We start from the raw sequence: 16,574 nt of genomic DNA on the forward strand, positions 1-16,574 counted from the left end.
GCACTAGCCAGGATAAAGGAGGGGGGGATGCTGAGAGCTCACTAGAGCGAGGGCTTTTAACCCAGAAGTGCCCATCAGGCCAATCCAACTTGTGGGAGGGGCTTCTGGAAGAATGGGGTGAAATTTCTCCCGATTACCTTAGCAAATTAACAGCTAGAATGCCAAAGGTCTGCAATGCTGTAATTGCTGCAAATGGAGCATACTTTGACGAAAGCAAAGTTTGAATGAGAAAATTCTTATTTCAAATAAAAATAATTATTTCTAACTTTGTCAATGTCTTGACTATATTTTCTAGTCATTTTGCAACTCATTTGATAAATATAAGTGTGAGTTTTCATGGAAAACACAAAATTCTCTGGGTGACCCCAAACTTTTGAACGGTAGTGTGTGTGTGTGTGTGTGTGTGTGTGTGTATATATATATACACACACACACACACACACACAAACACACACACTCAATTGCCATCTTGCTGTGCACCATAATAGCATTTGAGAGCGGTGGATTGTGGTAAATGGAACATCTGTAGTTGGACGTATGGCTCATAGCCCAATGTTGTGCAAACACCTTCTGATGGCTTGTGTCAACACGGTTGCTGCCCGACGCTTGGGATGTAAAGTCCAATTTCACTTTCAGTACAGAATGGATCACTACTCTCAGTTCAGGGATTCTTTCTCTCTTAGTTTGCTACAAGTGGTGATAATTGGCACATCAATGAACACAATCATCCCACACCACATGATCCAAAAAAACTTTGCTTTCAATCTGGCTTTTATGTCCCTCCCACAGATTGGAGCTAGGTGCTTGAAAATTTGATCACTTGCAGATCTTAGAGACACCTGCTACTTCCTCAATTGGCATAACCTTATGGCGCCATTCTTGGTGTTGCAATTTCAATGCTGAGGGGTGTATATATAGGTGTTAACTAGGATGACAGCAGAGAAGTGATCTCTACAGAAACAGGAAGCATCAGTCTATTATGAATGTTGGATCCGGTTATCTATACTCAACTTTGAAATTGCAACACCAAGAACGGCACCGTAAATTTATGCAAATCAAGGATGTAAAAGATGTCGCTAAGATCTGAAAATTATCAAGCACCTAGCTCCAATCTGTAGCATATGGGAGGGGCATAAAAATCAGATTGAACCCATTTTTAAGCCACATGAAAGCTCAAAAACCGGATAAAGTGGTGCGAAATGATTGCGTGATGCCCCCTGTTCATTTACGTGCTAATTATCACCACTTGTTGCAAACTGAGAGGGACAGAATCCCTAAACTGAGATACCTTGGTTTATCACTCTGGTAGATCGCTATGCACCTAGGCCGAGATGTCATCACTGTTGAATGTTGCGTGTCCCGGAGGTTGGAAAAACAACGACGAACGGGAGTGACAGCAAGAGGTGTGCGGAGGCGAACCTCTGCACGGACCGATCGTCTGATTGGTAGAATAGTGCATAGTCAAAGACTATCATGGTGCACAGCAAGACGGCAATGGAGGCTGGAATGGAGGTCTCTCCTCTTCAGCGATGAATCACGCTTTTGTCTCAAACACAATGATAGCCGGAGATTGGTCTGGAAATGATGTAGGCAGTGCCATAATGAGGCCTTCACACAGGAATGTCACATTGCTCCTACTCCCGATATTATGGTGTGGGGTGGTATAACATACAGTAGACGGACCCCTCTAGTCTTCATTTCATGTACACTAATAGTTCGGCGTTGGGGTACCTGAATGTACCAAATTTTAAACAGTATGCCAGGCCGCATGTTGCTCGTGCTACTGTGAGCAGCCTGCATGGCCTAAACGTGCTACTATGGCCTGCAGCATCTCCAGACTTGCTCTTATAGCATTTCCCACTTTCTAAACGAGAGTATGGTTTCTACTCTATGTGAATTCTATGAGGAGCTCCAATATTAGATTTCTTTGTAAAACATCTTCCACCTATAGAACCTCAAAATGGTTTCTCCCCTGTGTGGTTTCTTTGATGAGTCCTAAGTTTACCTTTAGTAGTAAAACAATTCCCACATTCTGAACATAAATACGGCTTCTCTCCTGTGTGACTTCTCTCATGTGTAACCAGAGTTGATTTTTGTGTAAAACATTTCCCACATTCGGAACATGAATATGGCTTCTCTCCTGTGTGACTTATCTCATGTCTAACAAGGTTTGATTTATGAGTATAACATTTCCCACATTCTGGACATGAATATGGCTTAACTCCTGTGTGAATTCTCTCATGTCTAACAAGATTTGATTTTTTTGTAAAACATTTCCCACATTCTGAACATGAATATGGCTCCTCTCCTGTGTGACTTCCCTCATGTGTAACAAGGCTTGATTTATCTATAAAACAACATTTCCCACATTCTGAACATGAAAACGGCTTCTCTACTGTGTGAATTCTCTCATGTGTAACAAGATGTGATTTCTCTCTAAAACATTTCCCACATTCTGAACAGGAATATGGCTTCTCCTCTGAGTGAGTTCTCTGATGTCTAACGAGACTTAATGTATCTGTAAAACATTTCCCACATTTTGAACATGAATACGGCTTTTCCGCTGTGTGACATTTCTCATGTCTAACCAGATTTGATTTTTGTGTAAAATATTTCCCACATCCTAAACATGAAAATGGCTTTTCCCCTGTGTGGATTCTCTGATGATTCCTAAGTTTGGCTTTAGTAATAAAACATTTCCCACATTCTGAACATGAATATAGTTTCTCTCCTGTGTGAATTTTCTCATGTATAACTAGATTTGATTTCCGTGCAAAAGATTTCTCACATAGTGGACATGAATACGGCTTTTCCCCTGTGTGAATTCTTATTTTTGTAAAAAGCCCTGAGATTTTTCTGAACTGTTTACCACAAGGAAACCTTTTACCTCCTTTCTGAGCTGTACTTGTGGTAACAATCTGTGATTGGTCAGTAGAAGGTTTCTCATGATTAGAGGAATTATATGACAGATCTGTAATGTTAAGTCCTGGATGTAGATTAAGGGTACTGAGGTTTTCTCCTGAAGACTGCTGCATATCTTCATCTTTTACCTTATAATTTATCGATAACATGAAGTTTCCCTCAGAGTTCTTACTGGGATTCTCTGTTAGGATTAAAAAGGTATTTTACAATTTTGTTTCAAAACACAAAAGTTGACAAATTGATAACATTCATATTAAACTGGAAATACACATGCAGTGTTCTGAGCCAAAGCCAGAAGTGGATCAAACAGAAGAGAGAAGCTTAACCCCTTGAGTACCCAGCTCATTTTGGCCTTGAGGACCAGACCCATTTTTTCAAATCTGACATGTATCACTTTATGTGGTAATAACTCTGGAATACTTTTACCTATCCAATTGATTCTGAGATTGTTTTCTCGTGACATATTGTACTTTAGTTTAGTGCAAAAATTTGGTCGATAAATTCATTGCTTATTTGTGAAAAACACCAACATTTAGCGAAAATATGAAGAAATTATGATTTTTCCAATTTTTAATGCATCTGCTTGTAAAACAGATGGTAATACCACACAAAATAGTTACCAATTAACATCTCCCATATGTCTACTTTATGTTTGCATCGTTTTTTGAACATCCTTTTATTTTTCTAGGACGTTACAAGGCTTAGAACTTTAGCAGCAATTTCTCATATTAAGAAAATTTCAAAAAGCGATTTTTTCAGGGACGAGTTCAGTTCTGAAGTGGTTTTGAGTGCCCTATATATTAGAAACCCCCATAAAACACCCCATTTTGAAAACTGTACCCCTCAAAGTATCCAAAACAGCATTCATAAAGTGTTTCAACCCTTTAGGCGTTTTACAGGAATTGAAGGAAAGTAGAGCTGAAATTTTCAAATTTCATTTTTTTTTACAAAATTCATATGTAATACATTTTCTTCTGTACCACAGAAGGTTTTACCTGAGAAACACTGCTCAATATTTATTGCCCAGATTCTGCAGTTTTTAGAAATATCCCACATGTGGCCCTAGTGCGCAAATGGACTGAAACACAGGCCTCAGAAGCAAAGGAGCACCTCTTGGATTTTGGGGCCTCCTTATTTTAGAATATATTTTAGGCACCATGTCAGGTTTTAAGAGGTCTTGTGGTGCCAAAACAGTGGAAACCCCCAAAAGTGACCCCCATTTTTTAAACTACACCCCTCAGGGAATTTATCTAGGGGTATAGTTAGCATTTTGACCCCACAGGTATTTTGCTATATTTTCTGGAGTTAGTCTGTGAAAATGAAAATCTAATCTAATTTCTAATTTTTGCAAGAAATAAAGGAGAGAAAGCACCCCAACATTTGTAAAGCAATTTCTCGCGATTACGGAAATACCCCATATGTGGTAATAAACTGCTGTTTGGACCCACAGCAGGGCTCAGAAGGGAAGGACCCCCATTTGGATTTTGGAGCTCTGATTTTACTGGAATGGTTTTCAGTGCCGTGTCACGTTTGCAACGCCCTGGAGGGACCTAAACAGTGGAATCCCCCCAAAAGTGACCCCATTTTGGAAACTATACCCCTCAAGGAATTTTTCTAGTGGTATAGTTATCATTTTGACCCCACAGGTTTTTTGCTGAAATTATTGGAATTAGTCTGTGAAGATGAAAAGAGACTTTTTTTGGGAAAAAACACAGAATTTTCTAATTTTTATAAGGAATAAAGGAGAAAAAGCACCTCAACATTTGTAAAGCAATTTCTCCTGATTACGGAAATACCCCATTATGTGGTAATAAACTGCTGTTTGGACCCACGGCAGGGCTCAGAAGGGACGGAGCACCATTTGGATTTTGCAGCTCAGATTTTGCTGAATTGGTTTCTGGGGGCCATGTCGCATTTGTAGAGCCCCTGAAGTACCAGTACAGTAGAAATTCCCCAGATGTGATCCCAATTTGGAGACTATACCCCTGAAAGAATTAAATTAGAGGTGTAGTGAGCATTTTGAGCCCTCAGGTGTTTTATAGATTTTATTAGAATTGGTCCGTGAAAATGAAATTTTTTTTCCAATAACCTGTAGATTTAGCTCAGAATTTTTCATTTCCACAAGGAATACAGGAGAAAAGACACCCCAAAATGTGTTACACAATTTCTCCTGATTACGGAAATACCCCATATGTGGTTGTAAACGGCTATTTGGACATACGGCAAGGGTCTAAACGGAAAAAGTGCAATTTCGTTTTTGGAGTGGAGATTTTACAAAATTTGTTTTTGACGCCATGTTGCATTGCGCTGAGGTACCAGTACAGTGAAAACTCCCGAGAAGTGACCCCATTTAGGAAACTACACCCCTCAAGGAATTCATCTAGAAGTGTAGTGAGCATTTTGACCCCCAAAGGTTTTGCAGAAATTAGTGCACAGTGGATGTTGCAGATTGAAAATTGCCATTTTCCACATATATGCTATTTCAGTGCCCAATGCGTTGGGCCCAGCTTGTACCACTGGAGACATACGCCCCATAAATTATTGTTAAGCGGTTCTCCAGAGTACGGTAATACCCCATATGTGGTCATAAACCGCTGTTTGGGCACACTGCCAGGCCCAGAAGGAGCGCCATTTGGCTTTTGGAGCGCAGATTTTGCTTGGTAGTAGTTTTGTTTAGTGTTTTACTGGTGTTTCAGTTTATAATGTGGGGCATATGTAATCTGTGCGGAGTACATACATTTTTTGCGTGACACACTGTAGTTTTTATTGGTACCAAGTTTGGGTACATGCGACTTTTTGATCACTTTTTATTCCATTTTTTTGGAAACAACGTGACCAAAAAAGGAAATTCTGCCATTGTTTTTTATGGTATTTTTTTTACGGTATTCACCGTGCGGGATAAATAATATGATATTTTTTTAGGTCAGGCCGATACGAACGCGGCGATACCTATTATGTCTAGTTTTTGTCTTTTTTTTCATTTTTTTTCTAATTATAAAGGGCTTGATCAGGGAAACAAGGCGATTATTGTTTTTATTACGGTAAACTTGTATTTATTTATTTATCTAAAACTTTTTTTTTTACTTTTTTTTTCACTTTTTATTTTACACATACTAGGGGACTGGAAGATCTGATCTTCTGATCCCCTGCACAATACACTGCACTACTTCTGTATGTACTGATGTAGTGCAGTGTATTGTAACTGTCACTTTACAACTGACCGTTGAGCCTATTACGTCCTGCCTTGGGCAGGACCTAATAGGCTCCCGTACCTGGCAACCAGGAAGCCGTTGCTAGGCTTCCTGGTTGCCATTGCAACCATCAGAACCCCGCGATTTTTCACGGGGGGGGGGCAATGGGGTGCAGAGGGAGCCCCCTCCCTCTGTATCAATCACTTAAATGCCGCTGTCGCTATTGACAGCGGCATTTAAGGGGTTAAACTACAGCGATCGGAGAGGACAGTGATCGCTGTAGTTGCAGTGGGATGTCGGCTGTATATTACAGCCGACATCCGATGAAGATGGAGCGAGCACAGCTCCTGTGCCCGCTTCATCCTCAGGGCGTTACTATACGCCCATTTTCGGGAAGGGGTTAATAAAAATAGTGTTTTTTTTTTTTACACCGCTTTCTCTGATCTCCTCACGTATCTCACAGAAGTGAGGAGATCAGAGAAAGTGACAGGAGCTTTCTCCTGCAGACGACGTCACAGACGGCTGTGATTGGTCAGTCTTCAGAGACTGACCAATCACAGCAATCGCCGGCATTGGGGACTGCTAATTGGTCCCCAGGCCGGTAGCAGAGACGGTTAGCTGTCAATGACAGCTGCCGCCGCTGTTCTGTCACTATGTGATTTCACATAGTGACAGTTTATTCCTGCGCCGTAATAGTACGTCGAAGGTACGCTGGAATAAGTGGCCAGCGACGTACTATTACGTCGAAGGTACGCAAGGGGTTAAGCCATGCCTTTTGAATCCACTCCCGGCTTCAGCTCAAAAACCTGCCACAAATACTATATGTGTAATTCCAGCCTTATAACGCTTTGTATAACACTTCAGAAAACATCCATGACAAAAGTTCAGAATTCTGGTCTACACCCAGTCCTCCACTTTTATTACATAAAGCCCGATATGATAAAAAAAAAAAAAGATTGAATGAAACGCAGAACCTCGACTGACAATGAAGGCTGTCCTCTGCCAACACATTTGGCCCTTCAATACTAATTAGACATACAACATCGTCAATGAATAATGGTAAAAACAATCTAATTGTAAAGGATCTGCCAGGCACAACTTCTGTGTATACGCCCATAGGTAATCAATCAGTCTGCACCTGAGTCTATGTCTCTGAGACTGACTCCAGCTTCCACCACTCAGGATGGCAGGCTTAGGAGTGGGAGAGCCTATCGCAGCCTGGCCAGACGGAGCTAGCTCCCGCCCTCTGTCTATTTATACCTGCCTTTCCTGTTCCTCCTTTGCTTGTGATTCTTCTCGTGTGGTTTCCTGGCCCAGCTACAGCTTCTAACTATTTGATCCTGCTCCATACTGACCCTGGCTTTCTGACTACTCTCCTGCTCTGCGTTTGGTACCTCGTGCACTCCTGGTTTGACTCGGCTCGTTCACCACTCTTGTTGCTCACGGTGTTGCCGTGGGCAACTGCCCCATTTCCCTTTGCTTTGTGTTCCCTTGTCTGTTTGTCTCATGCACTTACTGAGCGTAGGGACCGCCGCCCAGTTGTACCCCGTCGCCTAGGGCGGGTCGTTGCAAGTAGGCAGGGACAGAGTGGCGGGTAGATTAAGGCTCACTTGTCCGTTTCCCTACCCCCGTCATTACACTAATCTTGGCCAGAGTCTACATTTAACCCCTTCAGGACCAAGCTCATTTTGGCCTTCAGGGCCAGCCTAATTTTTTTTCAAATCTGACATGTGTCACTTTATGTCAGGGGTCCCAAACTCGGCCAGGTAAGTGGGCCGCATATAGAAAAAATGGGAAGTTGACGGGCCGCATTACTTTCAAATTTGATACAATACAAAATTATTGTTAATCAATTAGTTATTTAAACTACTATAACACTACATTACTATAATAATAGTGCTAGGTTTAAAATTTGAGATATTTCTCCACGTGCTTATTTCAACAATCCAGCTTTCCAGTTTAAGTGTCGCTAAATGCAGTCCGGTGGCTCAGCAGGCACACTTGGGCATCCCCTTTTTAGATAGTGCCGCAGTGCCCTCTGTGGATGCTGCCGCAGTGCCCTCTGTGGATGCTGCCGCAGTGCCCTCTGTGGATGCTGCCGCAGTGCCCTCTGTGGATGCTGCCGCAGTGCCCTCTGTGGATAATGCAACACACCCCTAGATAAGGCCACAGTGCCCTCTGTAGATAAGGCCACAGTGCCCTCTGTAGATAAGGCCACAGTGCCCTCTGTAGATAAGGCCACAGTGCCCTCTGTAGATAAGGCCACAGTGCCCTCTGTAGATAATGCAACACACCCCTAGATAATGCCAGTGTCCTCTTCAGATACTGCCACAGTGCCCTCTGTAGAGGCTGCCACAGTGCCCCCTGTAGAGGCTGCCACAGTGCCCTCTGTAGAGGCTGCCAAAGTGCCCCCTGTAGAGGCTGCCACAGTGCCCCCTGTAGAGGCTGCCACAGTGCCCTCTGTAGAGGCTGCCACAGTGCCCTCTGTAGAGGCTGCCACAGTGCCCTCTGTAGAGGCTGCCACAGTGCCCTCTGTAGAGGCTGCCACAGTGCCCTCTGTAGATGTGGCCACAGTGATGTCAGGGGCTTTCCCAGAGCTGGAGTCCCGGAGCAGAGCCGCTTCTGGCACTCTGCCTGGGATTCCAGCTCTGCTCCTGACATCACTGTCCATATAGGGCCACGTGCTTGAGACCCCTGCTTTATGTGGTAATAACTTTGGAATGCTTTTACCTATCCAAGCGACGGAGACTGTTTTCTCATGACATATTGGACTTTATGTTAGTGGAAAATGTGGTCGATAAACTCATTGCTTATTTGTTAAAAACACCAAAATGTAGAGAAAATTTGCAAAAATCATGATTTTTCTAAATTTAAATGTATTTGCTTGTAAAACAGATAGTAATACCACCCAAAATAGTTACTAATTAAGTTACGTTTGCATCATTTTTTGAATGTGTCTTTATTTTTCTAGGATGTTACAAGGCTTAGAACTTTAGTAGCAATTTCTCACATTTAAGAAAATTTAAAAAGGCTATTTTTTCAGGGACCCCTGTACCCCTCAATGTATTTAAAACAGCATTCAGGAAGTGTTTTAAACCTTCAGGCATTTCACAGGAATTAAAGCAAAGTAGAGGTGAAATTTACAAATTTCATTTTTTTTGCCGAAATTAATTTGTAATAGATTTTTTTCTGTAACACAGAAAGTTTTACCAGAGAAACGCAATCTAATATTTATTGCCCATTTATTGCTACTTTTTTTTTTAGACTATATTTTAGGCACCATGTCAGGTTTGAAGAGGTCTTGTGGTGCCAAAACAGTGGAAACCCCCCAAAAGTGACCCAATTTTTTAAACAACACCCCTTAACCCCTTAAGGACGCAGCCTAGTTTTGGCCTTAAGGCTCAGAGCCCATTTTTCAAATCTGACATATTTCACTTTACGTGGTAATAACGTCGGAATGCTTAAACCTATCCAAGCGATTCTGAGACTGTTTTCTCGTGACACATTGGGCTTCATGTTCGTGGTAAAATTTGGTCGATATATTCAGTGTTTATTGGTGAAAAAACACAGAAGGTTTTACCAGAGAAACACTACTAAATATGTATTGTCCAGATTCTGCAGTTTTTAGAAATGTCCCACATGTGGCTCTACTGCGCTCGTGGAATAAAACACAAGCCCTAGAAGCAAAGAAGCACCTAGTGCATTTTGAGGCCTCTTTTTTATTAGAATATATTTTAGGCAGCATGCCAGGTTTGAAAAGGTGTTGAGGTGCCAAAACAGTAGGAATCCCCCAATAGTGACCCCATTTTGGAAACTACACTCCTCAAGGAATTCATTTATGGTTGTTACCATTTTGACCGCACAGTTTTTTCACAGCACGTATTTGAATTGGGGTGTGAAATGAAAAAAATGTCATTTTTTCCAATAAAATGTCATTTTTGATCAAAATTTCTTATTTTCACATGGAACAAAATACCCCATTTTGTTGCCCAATTTGTCCATAGTGCGGCAATACCCCATTTGTGGTGATAAACTGCCGTTTGGGCCCATGGGAGGGCTTAGAAGGAAAGAAGCGCTATTTTTTTTTTTGGAGTCCAGATTTTGCTGGATTGGTTTTCGGGTGCCATGTCGCATTTGCAGAGCCTCAGAGGTATCAAAGCAATGGAAACCCACCAGTAGTGAACCCATTTTGGAAACTACACCCCTCAAGGAATTCATTTATGGGTAATGTGTCCATTTAGACCCCATAGTTTCTTCACAGAACTTATTTGAATTGGGCTGGGAATTAAAAAAAAAATGTTTTTTCCCAATAATATGTCGTTCTAGCTCAAAAATTCTTATTTTCACAAGAAATAAAATACTAAATTTTGTTGCCAAATTTGTCCTGAGTGCGGCAATACCCCATTTGTGGTGATAAACTGCAGTTTGGGCCCATGTGAGGGCTCAGAAGGAAAGGACCACCATTTGGCCTACTGGGGATTTTCTAGTGCGAAGTCATGTCTGCAGAAGCCCCTGAGGTACCAGTACATTTGAAAGTGACCCCGTTTTAAAAACTACACCCTTAAGGCATTCATCTAGAGGTGTAGTGAGCATTTTGACCGGAGACCTACACCATATAAACTGTAATGTGGGTTCTCCCGGGTATGGCAATACTCTATATGTGGCTGTTATCAGCTGCCTGGGCACACAGCAGGGCCCATAGGGGAAAGACGAGGGGGGATAAGCTGTGCGGAGTGCATCAGGGTAAGTAAAATTGGGGTAAATTATAAACCAAGGGATGTATGATAAATTTTAAAACACTCTTTCACTCTGGTTATTCGGAACACGTGTCACATTGATATATTGTGTCATCCCTTATCGTCCTCTTATAGCAGACTTTGCAACTCTTTTGACATTTTCCCTTCTTGCCAGTTTGGGGAACTTCTCCTGGAAAGTGTTGCCGCCCTGGTACGATGCGTGTGGCCTCGCTTCCAGAAGTACTGGGTGCCCCCCCTTCTTGGTCCCTAAAGATTAGGTTCTTGATAATCACCTCTTGAAATTCCAGGAAAGTTCCACTCTGGCCTGCACATCGATGTAGCACGTACGCATTGTACAATGCCATCTGTATGATGTGCACGGCCAGCTTCTTATACCACACCGCATGGCGCTGTAGGGCTTCAGGACTTGATCTGACAAGTCTATCCCTCCCATGTACCTATTGTAGTCCAGGATGCAGCCTGGTTTGGGGGTGGCCTTTCCTTAATATATCCTAAACCTGTAGGTATACCCTGATGCACTCTTGCACAGCTTATACGTCTTCACGCCATACCTTGCCCTCTTACCCGGCAGGTACTCGCGGAATTGAACCCTCCCTTTAAAATCTACCAAGGACATATCAATAGAAATACAATTCCAGGGGGTGTATGCTTGGGAAAACCGGGCAATGAAACGGTCTAATAGGGGTCTCCATTTATACAAACGGTCAAAACTGGGGTAATCTCGGGGTGGGCACGGCTCATTATCAGTATAATGTAAGAAGCGAAGTATTGCCTCATTTATTTATTTTTTTAGGTTCCAGTTCAGTTCTGAAGTTGCTTTGAGGGGCCTATATATTAGAAACCCCTATGAAACGCCCCATTTTAGAAACTAGACCCCTCAAAGTATTCACAACAGCATTTAGAAAGTTTATGAACCCTTTAGGTGTTTCACGGGAATTTAGAGCAAAGTAGAGGTGAAATTTACATTTATTTTTGTCAGAAAATCCTTTTTATACCTTTTTTTTGTAATAACACAAAAGGTTTTATCAGAGAAACGCAACTTAATACGTATTGCCCAGATTCTGCAGTTTTGAGAAATATCCCACATGTGGCCCTAGTGCGGTAATGGACTGAAGCACCGGCCTCCGAATCAAAGGAGCACCTAGTGGATTTTGAGGCCTCCTTTATATTAGGCACGATGTCCGGTATGAAGAGGTCTTTCGGTGCCAAAACAGTGGAAACCCCCCAAAAGTGACCCCATTTTGGAAACTAGACCCCTTGAGGAATCCATTGTAGTTTTCTTGGGGTGCATGCGGCTTTTTGATCAGTTTTTATTCTATTTTTAGGTGGCGTGGTGACTAAAAAACAGCAATTCTACTATTGTTTTTTTATTATTTTTTTTTTACAGCGTTCACCGTGGAAATAAATGACATATTCACGTTATTCTGCGGGGCGATACGATTACGGCGATACCAGATGTTTATAGTTTTTTTTATGTCTTATGGCGTTTGCACAATAAAATACTTTTTGTAAACAATCATTCACTTTTTGTGTTACCTTATTCTAAGAGCCAGAACGTTTTTATTTTTCCATCAATAAAGCTGTGCGAGGACTTATTTTTTGCGTAACGAACTGTAGTTTAGATCAGGACCATTTTTAGGTACATGCGACTTTTTGATCTCTTTTTATTCCATTTTGTGGGAGGTGACGGGACCAAACAATTGTGATTGTGGTACGGTTTATTATTATTTTCTTTTACGGCGTTCACCGCGCGGGATAAATAAATAATTAAATAATTTTGTAGTTCAGGCCGTTACGGACGCGGCGATACCAATTATGTATAGTTTGTTTGTTTATATATTTTTATTAATAATAAAGGACTGATAAGGGAAAAGGGGGGATTTTTACTTTTAAATCTTTTATTTTCTTATTTTTACAAAAAAATGTTTAACTTTTTTTTAACTTTATTACTTTGTCCCACTAGGGGACATGAGGGCAGGAGGCCCTGATCGCTATTCTAATACACTGCACTACATGCGTAGTGCAGTGTATAAGAGCTGACAGCTACTCACTGACAGCAAGCATAGTGGGTCCTGACTTCGTCAGGACCCACTAGGCTTCCTTCGATGGCAGAGCTGGACGCCATTGTTTGGTGTCCGGTTGCCATAGTCACCATCGCCAGCCGCTATCGTATAGCAGGCTGGCGATTGTAGCTTAACCCCTAAAAAGCCGTGATCGCTATTGAACACGGCTTTCCAGGGGTTAATCAGCGGGGACACAGCAATCGGTCCCAGCGGTAGGAGCTGCGGCAGCTGCTGTACCTTACAGCAGCTGTCACAGCTCCTGCATGTGTCGGGAGGACGGCCGAAACGGCCGTTACTCCCGAGACGTACTATTAGGTCATGGAGCGCGAACGCTATGGTTACCATGACCTAATAGTATGTCCAGGAGCGGGAAGGGGTTAAGGAATGTATCTAGGGCTATAATTAGCAATTTGAACGTTTTTTTTTTTTTGCTAAATTTAATTGACTTAGTCTGTAAAAATGAAAAAAATAATCTGAAAAATCATAGAATTTTCACATTTTTACAAGGAATAAAGGAGAAAGAGCACCCCAACATTTGTAAAGCAATTTCTCCCAAGTACTGCAATACCCCATATGTGGTCATAAACGTCAGTTTGGACACACGGCAAGGCTTAGACTGGCAGAAGCGCTACTTGGTATGCAGACTTTGCTTGATTGGTTTTTAGGTGCCATGTCACATTTGCAGAGCACCTGAAATACCAGTACAGTAGTAAACCCTGAGAAGTGACCCCATTTTAGAAACTTTACCTCTCAGGGCATTCATGTAGGGGTGTAGTGAGCAATTTGACCAAACAGGTGTTCCATAGATTTTATTAGAATTAGTCAGTGAAAATGAAAAATTATTTTTGTTCCAAAATTATGTAGTTTTAGCTCCAAATTTTCACGAGGAGTAATAGGAGAAAAAACACCACACAATTTGTTACTCAATTTCTGCCGAGTATGACAATATCCCATGTGTGGCTCTAAACTGCTGTTTGAGCACATGGCATAGCTTAAAGAGGCTCTGTCACCAGATTTTGCAACCCCTATCTGCTATTGCAGCTGATCGGCGCTGCAATGTAGATAAGAGTAACGTTTTTATTTTTAAAAAACGAGCATTTTTGGCCAAGTTATGACCATTTCTGTATTTATGCAAATGAGGCTTGCAAAAGTACAACTGGGCGTGTTTACAGTAAAAGTACAACTGGGCGTGTATTATGTGCATACATCGGGGCGTTTTTACTACTTTTACTAGCTGGGCGTTAGGAATGGGAGTGTATGATGCTGACGAATCAGCATCATCCACTTCTGTTCGTTAACACCCAGCTTCTGGCAGTGCAGACACAGCGTTTTCTCGAGAGATCACGCTGTGATGTCACTCACTTCCTGCCCCAGGTCCTGCATCGTGTCGGCCACATCGGCACCAGAGGCTACAGTTGATTCTGCAGCAGCATCAGCGTTTGCAGGTAAGTAGCTACATCGACTTACCTGCAAACGCCGATGCTGCTGCAGAATCAACTGTAGCCTCTGGTGCCGATGTGTCCTCGCGCGTCCGACACGATGCAGGACCTGGGGCAGGAAGTGAGTGACGTCACAGCGTGATCTCTCGAGAACACGCTGTGTCTGCACTGCCAGAAGCTGGGCGTTGTGTAGAGAAGTGGATGATACTTCTCGTCAGAACGCCCAGCTAGTAAAAGAAGTAAACACGCCCCGATGTACGCACATAATACACGCCCAGTTGGACTTTTACTTTAACACGCCCAGTTGGACTTTAGCAAGCCTCATTTGCATAAATACAAAAATGGTCATAACTTGGCCCAAAATGCTCGTTTTTTAAAAATAAAAACGTTACTGTAATCTACATTGCAGCGCCTATCTGCTGCAATAGCAGATAGGGGTTGCAAAATCTGGTGACAGAGCCACTTTAAAATAGGAGCGCCATTTGGCTTTTAGAGCGCAGATTTTGCTGGATTAGTGTACAGGCGACATGTCGCATTTGTAGAGCCTCAAGGTACCAGAGTACAGTAGAAACTACTGAGAAGGGACCCCATTTTGGAAACTACACCCCTCAAGGCATTTATCATTTGCATGGACATGCGACAGGGCTTAGGACTGAAAGAGCAAATGCGCATTTGAGGCCAATTTTGGTGACTTTCGCAGCATTGGCCCACAATAGCAGGGTTCTGGGGCCAAATAGTAAAAAAAAAAACCCAAGTAGTGACCTCTATTTTGTAAACTGCAACCCCCAAGGCAAAGGGGTGTAGTGAGCATTTTTACCCCACAGTTTTTTTATTTTTATTTATTAGAATTCAACGCTCAGCGGATGGTACAAAGTGAAAAATTTAAATTTTCCACTGACATTCCAATTTAGTGCCCAATATGTGGTGTCCAGTTTGTGCCACTGCAGACAAATATCTCAAACTGTTAAGCGGGTTCTCCCGGGTATGGCAATGCCATATCTGTGGATGTAAACTGATGTTTGGGCACACTGTAGGGCTTAGAAGGGAGGGAGCTCCATTTGACATTTGGAGCGCAGATTTTGCTTGGTAGTTGTTCTGTTTGGGTTATTACTGGTGTTTCATTTTATAATGTAGGGGCATATGTAATCTGTGCGGAGTACATCAGGGTATATGTAACCTGTGCAGAGTACATCAGGGTATATGTAAGCGGTGAGGAGTACATCAGGGTATATGTAATATGTGAGGAGTACATCAGGTTATATGTGAGCTGTGAGGAGTACATCAGGGTATATGTAATATGTGAGGAGTACATCAGGGTATATGTAATATGTGAGGAGTACATCAGGGAATATGTAATATGTGAGGAGTACATCAGGGGATATGTAATATGTGAGGAGTACATCAGGCTATATGTAATCTGTGAGGAGTACATCAGGGTATATGTAATATGTGAGGAGTACATCAGGATATATGTAACATGTGAGGAGTACATCAGGGTATATGTAAAGTGTGCGGAGTACATCAGGGTATATGTAAAGTGTGAGGAGTACATCAGGGTATATGTAATCTGTGAGGAGTACATCAGGGTATATGTAATATGTGAGGAGTACATCAGGGTATATGTAATATGTGAGGAGTACATCAGGGTATATGTAATATGTGAGGAGTACATCAGGGTATATGTAATCTGTGAGGCGTACATCAGGATATATGTAATATGTGAGGAGTACATCAGGGTATATGTAATATGTGAGGAGTACATCAGGATATATGTAATATGTGAGGAGTACATCAGGGTATATGTAATATGTGAGGAGTACATCAGGGTATATGTAATCTGTGAGGAGTACATCAGGGTATATGTAATATGTGAGGAGTACATCAGGGTAAATGTAATATGTGAGGAGTACATCAGGGTATATGTAATATGTGAGGAGTACATCAGGGTATATGTAATCTGTGAGGCGTACATCAGGATATATGTAATATGTGAGGAGTACATCAGGATATATGTAATATGTGAGGAGTACATCAGGGTATATGTAATATGTGAGGAGTACATCAGGGTATATGTAATATGTGAGGAGTACATCAGGGTATATGTAATATGTGAGGAGTACATCAGGGTATATGTAATATGTGAGGAGTACATCAGGGTATATGTAATATGTGAGGAGTACATCAGGGTATATGTAATATGTG

The 16,574-nt window shown here is 41.9% G+C and overlaps 1 protein-coding gene across 1 annotated transcript in view; it reads right to left on the reverse strand.

The window, feature by feature from the left end:
* Positions 1-687: 687 nt before the first annotated feature.
* The window catches only part of LOC142700346 (uncharacterized), a 52,697-nt gene continuing 36,810 nt past the window's right edge, over positions 688-16,574 (reverse strand). Inside the window, exon 6 of the mRNA XM_075848104.1 lies at positions 688-3,103. Within this exon, the coding sequence (XP_075704219.1) occupies positions 1,956-3,103 (1,148 nt within the window). The 3' untranslated portion in view covers positions 688-1,955. The remainder of the gene's footprint in view (positions 3,104-16,574) is intronic.

The sequence above is a fragment of the Rhinoderma darwinii genome, chromosome 1 (assembly GCF_050947455.1).
Source record: "Rhinoderma darwinii isolate aRhiDar2 chromosome 1, aRhiDar2.hap1, whole genome shotgun sequence".
In the NCBI taxonomy this organism is placed as follows: Eukaryota; Metazoa; Chordata; class Amphibia; order Anura; family Rhinodermatidae; genus Rhinoderma; species Rhinoderma darwinii.